Raw genomic sequence first — 21,427 nt, forward strand, 5'->3', positions numbered from 1 at the left:
GCTCTCTTTTTAAAACTGGCTACTGTTCTTACCCAGGTTACATCTATTACGCTAATGCATGATTGGGAGTTAGTCACAGGAGACAGGTTCACTTTCTACATCATTTGGTCTTTGCTTCACTTATATTCTAAATCACAGAGAGTCAGATACTGCTTGATATTCATACACCCCTCATAGCACAAGAAAGGTGCAAAGACTCCTCTTGCCTTGTTAGATTCTGGTAACTTACAGACTGTCTGGGCTTGAATTTGACACACATTAGGTCTTTTTATACCACACCAAGCCCTCACTCCAACAAATATTAAGATCCGGAAAACACCCAGATAAAGACAAAAATGTAAGAAAATAACAGCCCCACATGCCATCAACTATGCCGTCAATAATACAAAATATTTTACACCACTTGCACCTGAGTTGAAGAGTGGAAAAGAGAGGGAGACTCTGTCAGTGCAAGAGAATGATTCATGTGACCACTTTGTCTTAATTACTCAGAACAAGCAGTTTGTTGCTGTTTAGTGAAGAACAAAGGTATCAGCGTCCCCTGACAGAAAAAAAAATAGCCATCATGGTGGTGAAGATGATGATGACTGCCAGAACAACGATCAAAATCCGGTTTTGGATGATCCTGGAAAAAAGCAGAAGAGACAAAAAACTCCAGTGAATAAAACAAAAAAGCAAAATATGTATAAACCCCATAAAACAAGACATACAAACACACTGGAGAAAAGACATATGTCCAGAAATTCAGGATTTCCTATACCATTCTGTGTATCTTGATTATTTTTTACTTCTCCCAGTTTCCAGTGCTTCCAAACATTTCTTTATGTAGCTTTCAAATTCAACTTTTGCATTCAGGAAAGAAGTAGACTTTTCCTAACTATGCTTACACTTATACACACATTAGAATAAAAGAAATACATTATGTTCCAATTTATTAACCTTCTATGAATAGATGAAATAATTAGTCCTCAGCCAATGCAATCCAAGCAGGGTGGTCTGTAACAGTAAATATCTTTATAGTTTTAAAAATCATTCTGAAATCTTCACAATGTTTTTAATCTGAGCAGAAACAATTTATTAATTTTCAAGGGATTTTACTATTAAGGAACAAGATTTCAAGGAAACACATGTCAATGAGATACTTACTTGTACTAAAATACCAAGGGAAAAGTACAAAAGATAGTTTTGAAGAAAAGGATGATATAAAGAAGCAAGTGTCAAACTGTGAAGCTTATGTTGTAAAAGCATCTCCTGTCTCTGTAGCATACCTTTACTTATGGTAATAGGCAAATGTTACACTTTCTATGTGGTATAAAAAAATGGAAATCAGTGAAAATAAAAAGATGCCAGAAATGGAAAGTCCTAATATTTTTCAATCATTTGTTGGGAGAAATTCCTGCTTCTAAAATCAGACACCACATCACTGCATATTTTTCCTGAAATTAATAGGTCACATAAAATTACTAAATGAGGAAACAGTAGAATTTGAGGCATATTATGGGAGAATTTTGGATTGTAATAATTCAGCATTTGTTTTTCCATTCTCACAGAGAAGGAAGAATGTTTTCACAGGCTCTTCACAAAACAAGAACTTCTGCAAAACATATTTGCACATGAAGCTTATCATCAGAATTGAGAGGTAAAGGAAAAAATCCCCAACAACCAAATGCAACAAAAGCACTCCAAGCTATATTTATTTTTATTTTTTCTCATGCTTCTGCAATACAAAACAAAACAAAGCCTTCATCAACCAAAAATGGTAAGAGGTAAAACTGTGTGTTGTGAAACATCAAACCGAGTACAACTTGAAGGCGGGGAGTGTAATGTGTTAAAATGAGCGTATTTCACGTAGTGAAAGAGAGAAAAAACTCCAGAGAGCAGAGGGGAGTTTTCCTTGAGAAATGTTTTTCATTTGGATGCGGGTGGATATACATATAAATTATATTGCAAAGTGTAAAGAAAAATGCAGTTTTAACCAACTCCAGGTCTCTCCTTGCTTACCCCCCACCTAAAGAAAACGCAGTAAATGGATGGATGAAAACTGTCACATCAGACAGACACCCTCCCCTGTGACACTCTAAAAGGACTAGCTCTCTATCCTCCTGACAGGTTACAAAATGATCACATTTGCTGACACGTCTTCCGCAAAACTGCTTTAGTGTTTGTGTCCACTTTCCTAGCAGGAGATGAATGGGCTGCTTTGTCCTCATTTATCACTTAAAGCTGAACTAAGATCTGTCTCGTTTATTTTTCCCTTCCTCACTAGAAAGGCTCAACCACAGCATTAATTCTTTCGCGATGACAGCTAATTCAAACTTAACAGGCAATATTTACTCTGCCAAAAGGATGAGGAGGAGGGAGGGATGTTTCTCACTCTTTTTTTCCCTCTAAAAAAAACTGTAGCAGGCTAACAAAATACAGCTAATTAAGGGCTTTTGGTTCTTGTTGGTTTGCACTACAATTTAACACCTGAACTTACAAGCTTCTTTTTTGTGGCGGGGTGTGACATTCTCTGCAAAACACCTGATAAAAAACCGATTTGCCCAGGCAAATGTCTGAAAACCAGAATATATATTTACTCACTAGCCCTCATCACTCCTGAAAAGACACTCAGCAAAATTGAAACTCAGCAGTGAAATAGATTAAAAGCATGAAAACTCTTAAAACATTCAGCCTTAAGTAATACACAGTGCAGCTGGCTTGACAACCATTTTATTTGTGGGATGTGGGCCCCAAGGCATCCATAATGCTAATTTACAAAGGATTAACTGTGAGTGAAACTCGCTTAATCTAACACATAGTTAGGCAAAGGCATACATAACATACTGAGTGTTTAAATCAGCTCCTCCTGTCTCTGGCCCACTGAAAAATCATTGCTTTGGCTGAGAAGACTCAAAACTAAAGAAAAATTTTAAAAAAGCATCAAATCCCCCAAATGCTCTATTTTTAATACCCTGGCAGTACATATCTGATTGTAAGATTAATTAGTCAGTGTCCATGTCTCTAAAATCCTTGTCAATAAAACTCTGAGCAAGGCATGCCACCACCTGTATCTGCTAATTGAAGGTTCATTTACAGTAGGAAATACATATCAAAGTTCAATTTCTAGAAATCTAAGTTAGTCTGCACAGTGCAGCAAAAGAATATCATATTAAAAGGAACAAATTAATCATGAAATAGGATGGATGTTATCAACAGACTCCTACATTGAAGCATTATATACTTTTAATATTCAAACCTACAATTAAAGATTAATTTTATATCTTTTAAAAAAGAATAACATTGAGTTTTACTTTTTCCTTGCAAGAGACCTTGTAAAATTAAACTAACTGCATACTGCCCAAAGGATGGGGCTAGGAGGAGAATGACAAAGCTGTTTGGCAGGAGCAGGACAGTCCCATGGAGGACTTTATGCTCCCTGTTAAGTCCAAGTCTGAGAGCTGCTGCTCAGACAGAGAACACAAGTTCTAGGTGTTAGCACATTTTAGATCTCAAAGTCAACAGTCAAGGGTGACCCTTCAGAGTAAAGAAAAAATGAAGAGGAAAGGAGGTTTTAAGTGATCCAAGACAGTCACAGTTGTAAAACAATGGTTGGCATTGGCAGGACCCATCTGTAGGGAAGCCTATAGTACTGTCACAGCCAGACACTGCCAGTGGGTATTGCTCTAGGCAAAGCATCAAGGAATTTAAGTGGGGGAGGGAGAGATAATACTAAAGAAGAAGAAAATGGGGCCTAACATTCACTGCAAAAAATCCCAAAGGCTAACACGCTCCCAAGAAGCAGACGAGAGTCTTTTATCTCTATTACACCTTAAATTCAACAAAATCTGGTGAATGAGGAAGCCCAGATTTTTCTTTGAAAATGCAAAGCATGTTTACAGGGTAAATAATTTAAAAAAGAATATATACTTGAAAGAAGACACCCATTGAAACATCCATGGCTAAAATGCCTGAAGGCAAAAACTTGTGCATTTGCATGCTGCATTTTATTAAGTTAGCACACTGTAACTTTAAAAGAATGCATGGCCAAATTAAGAGGAATGTGTGACTGAAACATCAAGGATTCCTCAAGTTTACATTATGAATCATAGTGCTGTTGATAGGATATGAATTAACCATTTAGTCGATGCAGCTCAGGCACTGAATCCACACCAAGTTCTGCAGGAGCCCTGCGTGCAGGAGCTCGTTAACAGCCAATGTCTACTGTTCCTTTCATACTCAAGGCTTAGGAGCACAAGGGCTTATTCTACTTTGAGTTAGAAGATATGAAAAATCTGTGCTTTTAAACCAAGTTCCATCTAGTTTATTATGGACAGCAGCCGGAAATATTTGGGTGCAAAGCCACACAGAAACTGTAACTAAAGCAGATACAGGAGTAATGTTAACTGACGCACCGGAAGAGCACATTGCAGAAAGCACATTCCTCCCCTCTGGAGTTCCCTTCTGCTCCACCTTTCTAGATGCCTGACCTCCCACTAGTGCTGTGCTGGAGGGTCCCTCCAGCCGGTGCCAACTTTAGGACACCATCCACTTTTGAGGGTCACGTCCTTGATGCACGTGGCAATCTCTGCTTTGCAGGACAGGTCCCGCACCATTACTGAACACTGGTGTTCCTGGCAAATCTGTTCCCTCACTCCTGCCATGGCAGAAACTGTGCTGCCTTTCCACACTTCAAACCCCAAAACGATTCACTCCTCTCCGCAGCTTCACACACACGTACTCACAATGGGTCTAACTCTGTTTGTGCCATGTTTAGATCTGCTCCGTATAAACACAAAGCGGTTTCCGAATAAGCCTTTGCGAACCTTACATTAAGGATGCCAACCGTGTTTAAACCTTTTTACAAAACTGCATTAATTAGCAGGGGAGTGCACGACATCTATATGGGTTCAGCCTGATGTCTTGCACATGTCTTAGTGCCTGATTGACCAGCATTGAATAATGATGCCTTGCCATTAAGCACTGATGGTACAATAACAATTGTCATGAAAATTAGCAATCACAGTAACATGTCAACAAAATACAGGATATAAACGAACCAGTGCAGACTCTGGGTGAATAAAGAGTTTCATATCCTTAACTTGAAATAATGAAGACTACAAATAAAATACTGCAAAAAATTTCTTACAGAAGCTCTACTCTGACACAAAAAATTTACAAATGGCTTGGGGGATCAGTTAGCACACATTCATTACAACACAGGGCTTTATTCTTAAAGGAGGCATCTTGAAAAATAGTGTCCTCAAGAACACAGACTGATTGATGACAGAGCACTGTCCAACAGTGTTTCACTGTGATATGTATTTATGATTTAACTAGAAGTCATTTCTATTGGTTTACTGGGAAGAAAGGCTTGTTCTCTGTATACAAGACCACATTTTAAATGGTCACTTTGAATACTTGGCTATTGCATTTTTTGTGCCCTTTTATTTCTGGTTGGCAGTTTTTGCTAACACGAAAGAAAATAGGTGCATGCAAATCAGTTGTAAGAGATTTTAAAATGTCCAATATTCATGTGCAAATCAGCAGATTCAAGCAAACACAAAGTATAGGTCTAGTCACATAGGCAAAAAACATCCCAGGCACAACTAAATGTCAATTTAAAGTAATATAGCTATACTTATATGCCTTCTGGACAGACACAATTATTACTATATATAAGGACATCCTTGTAATGATGAGCTTTCAAATGGAAGCACTAGACCCCACACAGGGGAATAAAGTGTTATGATTGGTAAAGCAAAGCCTTAGATACATAATGATAAATCCCAGGTGCAGGGTATCTGGGGGCTGTTCAAGTAACTATTCATCTTTCCCATCTTCTGGTTTAAGAATGCTTTTCTTGAATAAAAGCAACTGAAAAGAATGAGACAGGCTGTGGCAAAAACATAAAGACATGACAACCTACTGTAATAAAAGAGTAAGAGAACCTTGCCTAGCAAAATTACAGATGGTTGGAAGTATCTGACTTGAGACATTTTTCATCATTAACAACTGAAATTAGCAAACAGAAATAGCAGAGGGAAAAAAAAATCTGCATAAGTTGCATGTGATTCCTTGGGCCTCTTCTTGCTGACCCTGGAAGAAAGTGGGAAATTTGGAAAATACTCAAGTTTCTTTTCCTCTCCCACATCCCAAACTCTGAAAATAAGTCCAAGTCTTTGTGTTATTAGGCCAGAAGAACTGATTACATTGTAATTAACATTGTATATTCAGAGGTCAAAAGGCTTTGGGGGTGCTGGAGATGGGATGCGACTCCCCATGACTTATTTCATGACAAAAAGGCCACACTGCCCAAGGTCCACCTCCAGTCTGCAGACAGACTGTTCCCAGCAGAAACCTCTTTCATGTCCTCTGAATTCCTTTCCAAAGGAGCCTCTTCTTCCCCTATGGGCAGGGGCTCTAGTTCCTTATGTCTAAGACCTTGGGAAATTCCATTAAAAATTGCTGAAAATTGAGCCAATAATTAATCAAAGCCTCAAAAATGTAGGACTAAAGAATAAAAAAGGATGGCATTTTGCTAGCTGACTAGTAGGGTTTTTTGAAAGAGCCAGGCCATACAAGGTGCCTCAAATTTTGTTGATAGGGCTGAAGAGTTGTGCAAAGCTACATCCTCTAGCTTTAAAGTTCAGTCTTAAGGACTGGGGCTGTTGGCTTGTAATAACATGGATACCAATCTCTAGTTATAATATTACACTCAAACCACATCAATGTGTTTCCACCTGGGCCCTGAATGAAAGAATGAGTCATGTAATAACAGGTGCAGGGAAGTAGTCACACTATCCTACTTTAAACATCTAAAATATATCTAGCTAATCTCTCTCAGCTCCCTGCATATATAAGCTCAAGTCCTGCTCTGAACTGCCTTCTCCATTTCCTGGCCATTTATGCACCCAGGAGAGCTGGTCAGTTTGGTTATCTTGCTAGGTTAGGGTGCCTACAGAATGACTACCCCTAAAAGATTGAACATGGCTTGCTAGCTCTGAAGGTGAAATCATAGAGGAAAAGTGTTATCATATCGAAAAGCTGTGTCATCTCCCATTAATCAGAAATATTGCAGAGATGAGACTCACCAGTAAAGCAGATGTTAATGAATAATTAGCCTGTATAGACCTTGATCCATCACCTCCCTTTAATGGACCCCATATTTGCACATTAAATTCTGATCAGAATCAAATACACTTCTCCTTTGACAGTTTTTCTGGAGGAGTGAAAGATGGGAGAGACATCTCTCTCTGAGCTGAGTATCTCCTCAAACTCATTAGTCTTCCTTGGCTCAATGAACTATGTTTTTTACCTTGCTGTGTCCTCTTCTGAAAATCTTGCCACTAAGATTAAAATTGAGAATTATTTTTACTATATTTGATAGTTAAAATACTTACTGGTATATCTAATGCATAATACAAATCTTGCAATACATTTCAAATGTAACAAACCCATATGAACAGCATTGGTTTATAGTGTTATTTGGCAGCCATCTGGGTTACCATGGCTTGCACGAGTCCTCTCTAAAGAAGCTGGCACTCTCAGGAGGTGCAAATTGTACCCAGGTGATTATTGCAGTCTGTGGGGAGTGAGAGGGGACTGACTGGCCTAGGAAGGAGAGAGCTCTGCAGGAAAGATTGAAAGTCAAACGTGAGAACAGGGAAAACCTGAGCAAGGACCTCATGGATGTGGGACCTAACATAAAAAGGCAAAAGGGAAGGGTGCTGAAAATCTTCTACTAGATCGGCTTTGATTCACTGCTTGTTTTTTAAACACACAGGAAGACATTTCTGAAGGATTGAAAGTATCTTTCTGCTGCTGAGAGACTCTAACCAGGAACTTTCATCTACACAGTTGTGGTGCAACTTCAGCTTTCTCCTGTCTCCCTGTCCACTTCTTCCACAGAGGGAATCAATTAGGTTATGACTGTCATTAGGAGGCACAGCAGGAGGCTTCTGGGGCCACAGAAACTCACCAACCAAAACGGGAGGGGGATTAACTCATTTCATGCAAAGCAGAGGCAACACCAGATCCCTTTGGCAAGTCTAAATTAAGATCATGTGCTCAGTGGCAACTGCAAGTGGAAGGAGTCAAGGTTGTATTAATCTCCAACCAGCCTTTCTCAGGGTACTGAAGTATCAAGAAGAACAAATCACACATTTAGTCACCTGAGCATGACTAAGAACCATAGGCCTTAGCAAACATTACGAGAGCTTTACAAAGAGCTCTGAGGGAGGGTGGAGAGCCCAGCTGTCAGCGCAATGGCATTCCTCAGAATGTTGGGTACATGAAGCCCTGGACCCTAAATGGTTAATAGGAAAAAAAAGCCCCTACCTCAACCCTCTCCTCAGCACTCAAAGCTAAAGCAATTATTTCCCCAGCAGAAGAAATGTATGCAAGCTATAAAATGACAAGAACACACATGATCTCAAATTGGCTTTTATGATAAATATAGTTAAGTTTACACTCTGTGCAATTTAAAGAAAACAAAAATGTCAAAAGTCTGCATCTTATCACCTTTCATAATGATTAGAAACCACTGAGAGATATATCTTAAACAGATGAAAGGAACTAATGTCTTTCGCCCTGCTTCAATTTAATTAATGACTCATCTACAGCTTTTAGGTGTGATGAAGCTGAAGACTGGACACATATACTTTTCTTGCATTATTTTCCCCTTATCACACTGTATTTGACTGGGCGTCTTTTTGCATGGCAAGTTTTCTACAATTGTCTTAACAATGTTGACCTCTTTTGTAAAAACCTGAAGGCATCTGCAGCAATTGCTCCTGAAGATGTGCTATCCAAAATGTTACCATTTCATGGCACTTCTTGAATGATAGAATACAAATTTTTTTGGTATATATTCATTTTTTTCAAATGCTATAAAAGAAAGGAAAACAATCATGGCTAAGGCCATTTGTGAGATGGCATTAAAAGAGCCTACTCTGAGACAGATAAAAATAATGAGAATCTTTCTGTCAAGAAGGATTTAGAAAATATCACTAGCATTATTAAAATTTAATTTTTTACTGTGCTTTTTGGTTCCCCCTTTTCCAGTGATAATGAGCAGGACTGCACACCTCCACAATGCTAGTACTTGTTTTGAGCAATAAATTCAGCCTTACAGTCTGAAGACATTTCAGACAACAATTTTGACTGCTATAGGCTTATTTTTCAACCTTTTCTGTGCTTTGAGTCTTCCTATAAAAACCAGTTCATAAGCTAATTTTCCACAAGGCCAGTGGAACAAATAAAAATCAATTTTTGCCCAACCGGTTCAGAGAAAACCTGGGAACAGTGAAGACAGAACAGTGAAAAATAAAAAGAATCGATGTATTCACAAATGGTTTACCTGATAGAGAACTATCAAATTAGTTGACAGGAGATACTCTCCACTATGAAAGTATTTTCTTTTCAGCCTGTTACGGTATTTCTATTAGGGGAGCAGAGAAGCCTCTACTTTGTTGTGACCTCAGACACCTCAGTTTAATAACCACCTGGAGCCTCCATGGATTTGGTAAAACTACCGGGTACAAAGTCACAGTGCAACAGCACTGGCAGGCCTTGCAACCAGAGGGACCTGCAAGCCCAGCCTGGCTTAGAGTGGGTATAAGTCTTCATGATCTCCTGGAAGGAGAAAAGATTCCTCTTTCAGTGAACACAGGGAGACATTCATGACCTCAGGCCAACCTTGTCAAGAGGAATTTGGTCCATCAAGAGAGGAAAAAATCATAAAACACCACCCAGATTTCACTGCCCTGTTAAAAGCCCCAATGTACAGGAACACACTGAAGACTAAGTAGTTTAATCTCTTGGAAAGCAGAACACAAATTTCTCCAAAATGGGAATTTCATTTGTAGACTTCAACACTTTCATAATCCCAAGGACAACTCAGGGAACAGACTTTAATTTTGTGGCCCAATCTATTTCATGATCTTCGCCACTTATTGAGCAAGAGTTCCCGAAACTGCGATACCGAGGAGGAGTGGGATTGGTGCTCATGACTGTCTGTCTGCAGCCAGAAAAATATGCCTGGAAAACTGATTGAAGAACAGAATTTGCTTTTTAACACAAATTAACAATCACTACTGTGAAAATAAAACAAATTTATAATTTACAAGCTTAAATATTAAGGAAGCTATTTTTAAGTAGCTGTAATCTTCACCCTGGTATGTAGCATTTTATACACTCCATTTTTATGAGTTGGCATTAAAATGTGACTCATTTTAACAGAGATAAAAAAAAGGATTAAGTATGTTACTCTGAAGTAAAGCTGCATATTACCTATTTAAAATATTATAACACACCATGGAGACATCATTTCTAGGGCCAAACAAAATATTACTCAATGCAGAAATAGCATGAAATATAAAATATTCAGCAGAGGAAGGGTATTTGGAATTAAGCAGTTCCATTGCCAATAAACAGCATCATAATAAGTAGCATGCATGTAGGAAACAAAACGTGGTTCTTCACCATTTGAGACATAACACCTTAGTGTGGGCAACTAATAAAGATACTACTCTTCCACTAAGTATATACAGGGAAAAACTAAAACTACCACACATTTTGATTCTGAATCTCTTACAACTGATGCTAATTTGCTTATGATATCTGCCTGATTTAGAGCTAATCTTCTGTAAATTAACTCCTAATGCTGTCTGAAATAATCCTCTTAATGCTGGTCTGTCTTGAGTACTTTATATCAAACACCATGAAATACACAAGTGCACACAAGGCGGACAGCATTTGTAGTGCTGTTGGCTGCTCAAGAGTATTTGCTGGGCCATGAAGACACGAGCAGGATGCAGAGCTGTGGGGCCCTGGGGACACTTTGGGACAGAACAGGATCGTGATGCTCTGGTTGTCCCCTTGGAAGGGGGTAGAGAGCCAGGACCGTGTCTCACCACCTCATGGTCACCAGAGAGAAGAGGAGGCTCTTTGCCTCCTGACAAAATGGTGCAGGGAGGTAAATTCCATGTTCCAAACCTCCCACCTCCAGCAGCATATGATAATGAGACAAAGTAAACCACTCAGGCTCTGAGATTTCTGAGCAGGAAGATCTGTGTTAAACAGCACTAATTATCAGCTGGGAGCCTAATCTGATAACTGGTTTGAAAAGACAGAGACAGACCATTTTGTTTCTTCAGTGGAGGAAAATATTTCTAAGGGTGTTGCTTCAGCATTGGCCAGCTTAATTATTATTGTCACTGTGCTAGCTGTGCATTCAAAAATACATTTTTCCATCAAATCCACTGGAACAATTTTCTCCCCCACTGTTAATTTAATGATACAGCTGAAAACCTAATTGATATTGGTGAGCAATGCAATACCAACATAGTATTTTCTTGGGTTTTGAAACATAAATGGCAGGCACAACTTTGACTGAATGGACTTCTTTATGTTTTAACAGGCAGTTTATTGGCCCAGACACCAACATATAACAAGCACAATTGCAAAGCAATACATTTTTAATTGAAAAATTCATGTATTTTTACTATGGAAGTGACTCAAATAACAAGTAACTTTGTCAGGTTAAGGGCTTTTAAAACAATTTTAATACGTGGAATGTTGTTTAGAAATTATATTCTCACCCTAGCAAGTGCTTATAGGAGGCTATTAAAAGAAAAAATATGTATTGTTTAAATCATACTTTATTGGAGCTTGCTTTTTTCATGTATTAAAGAACGGATAAAGCACAGTGATCAGTGAGCCGTATGTGTCCAACAGCCCTTCAAGAGCCTTGTGGAAATGTATAAAACAAGCAGTGATACAATCCTTTGCCAAACACTGTCATAAATTTTTTATTTGGCAGCTAACATTCTCACTAGTTTTCTTGGCAGCAACTGGGACCTTTAGCAAGAAAGGTGCAGGAGAAAAATACCTTATTTAGAGATGTTTTCAACACTTTCTGGGATTTTTCAGAACTTCTGCCTGCAGCACATTTTACAACCACGGTCTCTAGTCACCTGATGAGTAGGTGGTGGTTTTAAACTTTTTTTTTTTTGTAATATAGACAGCCTACTACCTCCCTCTGGCCTTCAGCCTAGCCTGTCAGTGTGGAGGGGGGCTGCATGTTCCACAGAGATACAAGTGGTTGCTCCTCTCTGTCTAGACAAAAAAACTTGAAAATAATATCAGAATGTACCTTTCATTGCTCCTGATACTATCTGTATCTTATTCCCAGGTGACAGAGATAAATGAAAGGCAAACATGTGCTGATTACTTTTGCATTTTTCTTGGGAGATCTCTGCAGAAGAGCTGGCCACAGGTGCAGCTGCCCTGGCCAGCCAGCGGGTTGCTGAGAAACAGAATTGGGAAATAGATTTCTGTACTCAGGTCTGCTCTTCCAGAGGTTTTTTGTTTGTTTGTTTGTTTGTTTGTTGGTTAGTTGTTTTTTTTCTGAAATACAGTAAACTTAGCATCTGATGCTCAGCCTTCTTCTGTGCACCCAGATATGCTGATGTGTGAAAACATGGCTCCAGCACTGCAGTGCTTTGGGCTGTATGGGACAGAATTAAATAGCTATTACCAAGTCACTTATGGAGCAGATGTCTTTTATTTTGGTATTTCATTGTTTCACAATAGAAACAAGATGAACCTATTTTACATCTCATCAACTTCCTCCAAAACTTTCACAACTAGTAAGATACATTTCAGTTCTTCATATGCACCTAAAGGAACAGTTTGTCTTCAACAGAGTGGACCAGTAAAAGCACCTTTGCCTTATCTGCATCAAATGAAAAAGGTTGGAATTTAGTTTTAGGCAGCATAAATCACTTTAAACACAGGCTTAACTAAAGTAATGATGTCATACACACAAACTAACAGGCTTCCCCACAGTTTGTGTTCCAATTTTGCCTCTCGTGTTTACCAGGGGCATCATCCCCTCGAGAACTTTTCAGAGCCCACACAGACATCTAGTGGCAGGTGAAAACACTGCACGATGTCACAGCACCTGGCACAGCTCCACGAGGGACCGTGAATTCATATCAGGTGTGAGCTGAGCTAACTTTGTCTCTCTTACGACTACGAATGGGCAATCAAACAGGGAGAGAGCGACTCGCTCCCTCTGCGACACCCCAGGTAATCATGGTGAGAGGGTTGCTCTCTTGGCAGCTCTGGCTTCCCAAATTTCCATTATTCTTGAATCTTTTCAAATATATCCGAGCTCTTTTTGCCTTTCTGAGTGCCTTTACATTTCTCTCTCCTTGCTACTCTCATATTTTACTTTGAAACGGCAGAGGTTAACGATGTAACACCGTGTGAAAGGTTCTCTGAACGTGGCTACGCACACGGAAGCCCACTGGAACATGCCAGAGCCATGCGGGTCTACAGACAACAAAACACACACGATGAAAAAGCACAGTCAATAACAAATTCTAAATGGTTGGAGGAGGAATATGACTTGCTCTGCAGTCTGCATCAATCAATGGAAAGATGCCTAAAACTTCAGTGGGGTTTGAGTCCCACATCTGCAAAGGAGATCAAGCCCCACAGCTCTGCACAGTTGTAAGAGCTCAGTGCCCTGATTCTGCTCTGTTACACCATTTTAAATCAAGCAGTACTCAATGGTGTCATAACCCTGTACATCTGTGTCAGACCCTGTGTTGCAAGGACAGACTTGATGCCAAGAATGCAAAACAGATGTTGCTTTCCTAATGTTTTCTTGTTGTCATTTAAGTTGTTTTCATGGGGTTCTGTTTTGATTCTGGGGAGGGAAACAGGTCGACAGGACTTTTCAGAGGGCAGACTGGAGGAGTGCTTCTGCATCTTCCTTTGTATTTTGTGTGCATGTGTGAATATGCAGAGACTTTGAGTTACAACTGGGAAAAATCTCTCTTTTTTTTTATAAGCTTCATTTGAGCTATGCTTAGTTCCCTTGGGGCAAAGTGAAAGGTAGCTATTCGTGGATGGGAAAAAGGGCTTTTGTGAACAGCAAAAATGCATCACCAAACAGCTTAAGAGAAAGATTTTTTGAAGTTATTTTTACTACTACTTTAAGAGGAAACAGGGATAAATATATCTTTTTTGCATGTTGACTCATTAACAAATTTAGCAATAAACACCTTGCAATTAAGTCCACTAGTTTACTGCTGTCCAGAAATTTCTCAATACTCTTTGCACAGAAGGTTTTGGAAAACATAGAACTAAAAAATGGTGAAGGCAAATCCCAACAGCTTGCTCAAGCAAATCTAGCTGAGGTTTAAACTCACTTCTGAACACTGAAATTTGAGATGCTGTATCAAATAAGCAGCTCTTTTTCCCTGAAGAGAAGAAACTGGGTGTAGCTAACCTAGTGCATAATAGGTTTATTCTCATTCACAAAACAGGAATTATTTTATGGCCCCAAAGTAAAACTAGCAGAGAAATATACTGGCAGATTTGCTGCAGATGTGTGTTGTGACACGTATGCAGGGAATCTGCTATTAATCACATGCTAAGATTTTAATATTATGTAGGGTAATGCAGGCAATCATTATGGTGAAGGTTCTGGATTCATAACAGCCTATCCCACAAATGGGACTTTTAACTCATTTGAGCTCACTCTCACACTGCACCAACTGAATCCCCTGATTCACCCCCCCACTCCCCATTACATACATTTATTTCAATATCTATTGTGACTTTCTTTTTGTGCTTGTGCTCCACTTCTTTTCTTGCAACACATGACAGTTGTTGGGGAAAGTGCAGCTTTTCAATTCTCCCGTACACTGGACTATGACAAGAATGTCCTTGTTAGAGGGGCTGTTTGTGAGACCCTTGGACATGTACCCAGCACAGGAAACAGTCTGGCTCAAACACTGGAAAAGCCATTTTTTACCTGAATCCTTCAAAATTTGTGTCTGAACATAACTAGAACTTATGTATCCATACCCGGGGTAAGAGCAATACGGACAATTATAGCGTGGAAATGCATTATTCTGACAAAGCAATCAATCACGTTATTTCTCACAATTTCAGTTCACCCCCAGAATTTTCCTTACCTCCAAAGCCAGCTGGATATTATATTACTGAAGCTGTTGAAAGGGTGTAACACTAACCATGAAGCCAAAGGCCACTAAAACTATGCAATGCATAAATTTTTATTGTTTGCTCAGCATTGAAATCTCATTAGGGCTCATAACTCATTGGCGCACTGCAAACATTTGCATCTGCTGATCATGAGAACTTAGATGGAATGTACACCTTTGGCTAATTTACTTGTTATGTTTTTAGATGAGGCTGTTTGTGTTGCTCTTTATTTTCTTTTTAAAAAGTCCTTATGCAGTTGTGAGTCAAATGTCCACTTTTTAAACTAAATACATGAAAACTTTCCTTTGCAGTTTCTCAAGGTTGTTCTGTAGCTGGCAATGTTCATGATCATCATTTTACAAAAGCTTCATTTGACTTAGTATTCAGGGTAATCATTGTTTGAAAACTGTGCCCCATAGAGCATTTCACTTCATTCATCCTTTCTGTTTTATGCAGTCACATTTTAATTAGATTAAAATTTGTCCTCCAATTAGCTTTCATTAAAGTTTATAGATTACAGGAAAAATCTCCACTGAGTTGTGCTTCAAAACTGTGCCTAAAGTTTAAAATGAAATAACTGTGCAAATGAAGTGATTATGAAGATTATTACTATGCAAAAAACATCAGTCGCTTCTTGGTTTACTTATACATTTAACTCTGTAGTTCGTTTTGCCGACTTCAATACCTTTGTGTTCTCCAGAGTAGTCATCATAATAATACCTTACAGTTACAGGATACCTTTCATTACCAAGGATCCTCAGGGGCCTGATTCTGCATACCAGTACTTCTGCTGAAGTCCCTGGAACTACTGGAGCAAGAGCTACTTGCTGCATGTGAACCAGAACCCAAGCACAGGTCAAATCCTGCTCTCAGATAGCCACGTAGCATTACTGCTGATCTGCACAGCCTGGAATGCAAACCAGATATGAACATTATGTAAAAAGTCCTTCTGGGTGAGATGTGGCAGCTGTTTCATGGTGCATGGTTACAAGACTCACCTCTTTAAATGAGGGTGCGAAGACAGATACTTCCCCCCCAGTTAAAACTGCAGAGAAAGCTGAGAATGTAATTATCCAAAGAGGAAACAACTCAGTAGGACACTGGGGTTGGGGCTGCATCTCCCCCGTCACTCACGTCTTCAGATGTGACATTACCAAGTATCGAATGCCCAGTTGCTAATACCTCCTGCACATGCAAATCTACTATGTGCTGAAGGCAATATAAATAAAGTTTACAGTTCACCAGGCTGACCCTACAACCAGAGCAGACATTTATTCTGGAGCAATCTACTGGTGGCACACAAGGGACTCCATGTCGGAGCAGAGCTCCACAGAAATGGATCTGTTTGCAGGAAATTCTCTTCCAATAGCAAGGGCTATAAATATATACATATAATTAAATTAAAAAAAAAAAAGAGAGACAGAGATGCAGCCAACATCTTAAAACTAAAAATAGAGACACTTGGGTTACAAGAACAGGGACCTGTCTTTGCTCCAGCAACATATTTCTGATAGGAGGAACACAGTCAAAAACAACTATTTTACTACAAATGAAATGTAGCTCATTAGCATGAGAGAATGATTTCAGCAAAAAGCAGAAGTGTAAAAAGCAGTTCTTCCTATTTCTCATGCACTAATTGGTTGAGCAACTGTTAGTAAATCTTCACATACCTGAGGTAACTGGTGTTATTCCCACTTAGCAGATGGCAAAAGTAAAGTTTAAGGGTGTCAAAGGCTAGAGGGGAGTTTATAGGTTAAATGTTCTGACTCAAGCCAAGACCATGTTTCCAACATGCAAAGCATTCAGCAGCACTACTAATTTTGGGAGCCATGCTCAGGTCTGTCCCTTCCTCTCCCTGTACTCCTCCTCTTGGTGTTCATGTCTGTCATCTCACTGCAGCATGCCAACCTCAGTTGTGCTGATTCAACAACCATGTGACGAAATCAGATCAAGCAATTGATTCAGGATAAAAAAAGAAAGAGAAAAAGGAAAAGGGTGGAGGGGAGAGCTATTTTGCACTCCATCAATTCAATTTGAAGAGGCTGACTGGAAAACAGAAGTGCCCATATAAACAAGAAAGCAGCTGGATGCAGCACTGGGGCAGGAGTGAGTATTTCTGGGAGAAAGAGACTCTGTTGTTGATGTTGATGGTTTTGTACCACAGAACTGAGGTTCAAACCATTCTGAAATCATTCCATTTTAACTCTTTTATAATCTCCTTTTACCTCCCTTTAGCTGCTTTGTTCTGAAGAAGAGTGCAGCTAATCCATCCTACCTTTGCACAAAGTTTACACAAGGTAATTCAGAAATTGTAAGTATTTGACTTTCCGCAATTAAAACCTGGAACTCCAAGTTTGCCTTCTCAATTATATTGACGATACTGCAGAAATACTGCTCCATTTCCTTGACAGAATTGTAATGTTTCATAAAATACAGACAAACTAGTCATGCTTTATGTCAAGGGTGCATTTACAAATAGTTTATAAAGGATTTAGATGATTAACCATATATTAAGACAGTTAATCAAATTTAAAAGGCTATTTTAGAATTCTACAGATCAAGCAGTTATTTATAATCCTCATTATTGCTTTCTACTTTATATCCAACCCTAATGCACACCATTAGAATATTCTGCTAACTCTTTATCAATTATTTGTGTTAGCAGAAAAAAGCCAAACAAAAAGACCCCCCCAAATCCTGTTGTAAGGAATAGGTTAGATAATTAGAACATTGAAACTGCTAGACTAAATTAATCAGATCCAAGAATCAAATCCTTGGAGGTAGTTAGACAGCCTGTGCCAAGATTTAGATGCTTCAAGGTCCTTAAAAATCTCAGCCCTCAACACTCTGCACATGGGATTTTGGCAATTTTAAAAAGCTGACCCAAAGCACAAATGCTGAAGTAACTGCAACAGCTGAGGAACACATATTTTCTACAACAAAATATCAGCATCATGACAGGATGCTTAAAGGTTCAGTGCTTCATGCTGGTTGGGAAAAAAAGCCCAACAATGGAAAACTTCAGGAAAGTTAAATATAACTGGTATCCTTACAAAATACAGTCTGCTCAGTTAGAACAGAATCAAAAATTATTTCTTGTGATTTTATTCAGTCATTTGAAGCAGTATCTTCTCTTTTTTCACAGTTTTCACTTGGTACTGGACATACAGAACATTTTTAGTGAAGCAATAACTTCTGATTAATTTTTATTGTGGCATGATTTATATAGTTTAAAAAAATCTATTCTGGAAGTATTTGGTGCTATTTTTGCTTAGGAATGGAAACTCGAACTGGAAATAGAGTCATTCATTCACACTTACAGGATGACATCCCGTTGACAGGCATGCAAACTTGGAAAGGTGCTACACAATCACTTAAAATACTACACTATATTTTTTTCTGTCTAAGCTTCAATTAAGAAAATGTTATAGAGAGATCAGTACTTTGTTAAGGCTAAGGGTTCATCATTTGCAAAAGATCATCTTTCAGAAGTACAAAGACAGAATAGTCAAGGCACTAACTGCTAAATAAACTGTTTTCACAGCAGAACTGGCACCTTCAAGCCCCTCTGCATGAAGGTGCTGTGCTGTCAGGAGTTCTGCCCATTCACATTGTGATCTCAAAGAGCATTCCCCAGTCTGATCAGAAAGGTCATCAATCCTTCCTGCCAGGTAGTTGTTTGTTTTGTTTTGTTTTGTTTTTTAATTCGGGGAGAATGAAAATCATAAAAAGCATGAAAACATGGTTGAAGTAGATATACTCAGAGATTCTAATATATCTGGAATGCTGTTGGTGCTAACGAGCCCTGAGCAAGTGATCTGTGCCTGGCATGCTCTGCCAAACAAACTGCAATTACAGAAGAACCAAAAATAAAACAAGCAACTCTAAACCTTCTGAACGTGTGGGCCTGGGCCTAAGAACCGTATTTGCACTTGCTCCCACAGGCTTGTTTCCAAAAGGCATCCAAAACTGGAAGGGCCTTTCTAATGGGAAGGAAGGAAGGAAAGTTTCCATTTGAGATCTGGCATTTCAGAATGGCAGAAAGAGCAGCTGACCCCGGAGACTCTTGCCCCTCAGTGTCAAATTACTACAAGAGCAGCTCATGAGATTTCGGCTCTGTCATACCTGAATCAAAATGTCAGGGCTCAAATCCACACCGTAAGTCACACCCTCTGAAATCGAGGTACATAATCCTCTTGGCTTTGCTTTCTGTTGGGCTTCTCCAGCCTTGCACGTGCCTCTGTGGTACCAACCGAGATGTGCTTCCCTTTTTATCTTACCAAGAAAACCTCAGCTAGCCTCAAATTTTAATGATTTCAAACGATGCGCTCTGTAACTTCCTTTGCACCAGCTTCCTTGTTTTCTGCTGGTTCCAAAAAACCCTTTGACCCGCTTGTAAGAACACCATTTCTATTTCTGTCACCCCAAATTAACAAATGAATGAGGAGAGAGGAAACTCCCCTGTCACTCCAAACCTTCACCCTTCAAATCTCCCTGCCTTATTGCAGCCCTGGTGCTCTAAAATAAAGGGAGCATTAATGGGATGAAGTTTCAATGGGACATCAGCACTTGTTTAAATGATATTCCAAATCATGGGCTAACTGGTGGTGGGCAAAAGCAGGTATTTACTTCGTGCAGTCTCTTAGGATACAATGGATTTATGGCCGTCAATTCTGAACAACACCACTATTGTCTCTTCACATTCTATCTGCCTCCATTATTCATTCATGTTGATTTTGATTGATGAAGACACTTTAAAAAAGGAGGGGAGAAAGGAGGAGGGGGAGAGGAATACTTCAACTGTTTGGTCTCTAATTCCTGTAAATCTACAGTTCATACTGCAAGAGTACTACTCAAAAGAAACATCAATCCTCACATTTTGGGAAGGAGTTTTTTTTCCTTTTACTAGACTTTCTTCCTTCTGAAAGAATTAGGGTGCAAATAGTGCATCCAATACACACCGAATCACCACAGAGGTGGCACATCACACTTCAATCAGCCAGGAAAACCAATGTTGGTCTTGTTAATGAAAAAGTGTTAAGACTTCTGCAAACCCTCTTTTACACATTTACTTCCTATGCCATGGCTAATTAAGTTTCAGGGTGGTTTGATATGTCAAAAATTGCTCAGATCACAGAGTTGAATTCAAGCATCGAATAGATAAAATTTCTTCATTCAAAGCGAAAGCATCTGCCAGAAACCTGACTATGTGGAAGTCACAAAGAAAAGGCCCAGCTTTGGCTTGTTTGCTTCCAAATACGTGGTATTTACTGACCTCTCATTAAAATATCCTGACAGAATACAGATTATGAACCATCTGATACATTTCTTTCCATGGGAGGCAGCGTCTGAGGCCTGGGGGTAAAGAGATTCCTGAGAGTCATTTAAATTCAATTCACTCCTCTCAAAGTTTTAAATGAGCTTCTGAGCAAGCACTACAAACTTGCCAAGCTCTCTGCTTACTTATAGAAAAGAAAAAAAAAAACAGAAAAAAAATCCAGACACATTCACCACATGTTTGCATCTCTCCTGCTTGGAAATCTGCCTGGTACATGCTGACTACCACATTCAGTGGCCTGTCCGTAGCCAAGGGAAGCCCAAGACTCTCCTGAATATTTAGCTGCAGGATTTCCTCTCTAGTTCCACCCCTTTTTGCGCCTTACATAGTATGAGCTATAATAAAGCAAGAGAAACAGTGAAAAAAAGACAGATAAATTGTTACTAGACTGGCATCAGATGTCATAGTCACCACCACATTCAAAAATCAACCTCTCTTTTGAGATTTGGGTGTTTAAAATGTTGGTGTTTTAAAATTACTGCAGGCTCAGGAAGAAAGCTTTGCTCTTTCCTATCATCTCTGAAAATGTGGGGCTAGAAAATGTTACTTGTAAAAGGGAAAACTTGACTTCCAAGAAGAAATAGGTGAAGTGAGGAAATGCCTGTGGAACTGCTGAATACACAAAAGCTTGCTGCTTGACCACTCGTTCGTTTTACAAAGCATAATTACATCTGCCTTTTTTAATATTGTGTGGTTCATATTATTACTTTCTGTACCACCTTTCATGTTTCAAAGGAGTAGGGTGCTACTAACTGGTGCTAGGAAGAAGCTCTTTCTAATTACTTGGCATTTCTGCAACTCCTGGAGACAGATACAAAATGTGTGCAAAATCATCCAGTTCTGGTTTTGAAAATCCCATCTTCACAATTTTGACTTTTGAAAATGATCTGCTCTTAATACAACGTGAGTTGTCAAAGGCTGTCAAATAAACGATAAAACTCTCAGGAAATAAACATCTCTCCCCTAGTAGGTTTGTATATATTTCTGCAAAAGTAAAGAATTCTAAAAGTAAACAAACACATGGGAGGATTAGAGAAGCAATAAACAAAAGCATTTCCTCATTTTGAATTTAAGAAAATAGGACTC

General features: G+C 39.0%; 1 protein-coding gene across 4 annotated transcripts in view; it reads right to left on the minus strand.

Moving 5' to 3' along the window:
- The window catches only part of VTI1A (vesicle transport through interaction with t-SNAREs 1A), a 268,014-nt gene that overhangs the window by 10,654 nt on the left and 235,933 nt on the right, over positions 1-21,427 (minus strand). For 2 of the 4 annotated variants that reach the window (XM_071563691.1, XM_071563692.1), the window contains one exon: positions 1-625. This exon is cut by the window's left edge and continues 10,654 nt beyond it. In XM_071563691.1, the coding sequence (XP_071419792.1) occupies positions 532-625 (94 nt within the window). In that variant the 3' untranslated portion in view covers positions 1-531. The remainder of the gene's footprint in view (positions 626-21,427) is intronic. The other 2 variants (XM_071563693.1, XM_071563694.1) reach the window with 1 other exon arrangement.

This window comes from Pithys albifrons, chromosome 9 (assembly GCF_047495875.1).
Source record: "Pithys albifrons albifrons isolate INPA30051 chromosome 9, PitAlb_v1, whole genome shotgun sequence".
In the NCBI taxonomy this organism is placed as follows: domain Eukaryota; kingdom Metazoa; phylum Chordata; class Aves; order Passeriformes; family Thamnophilidae; genus Pithys; species Pithys albifrons.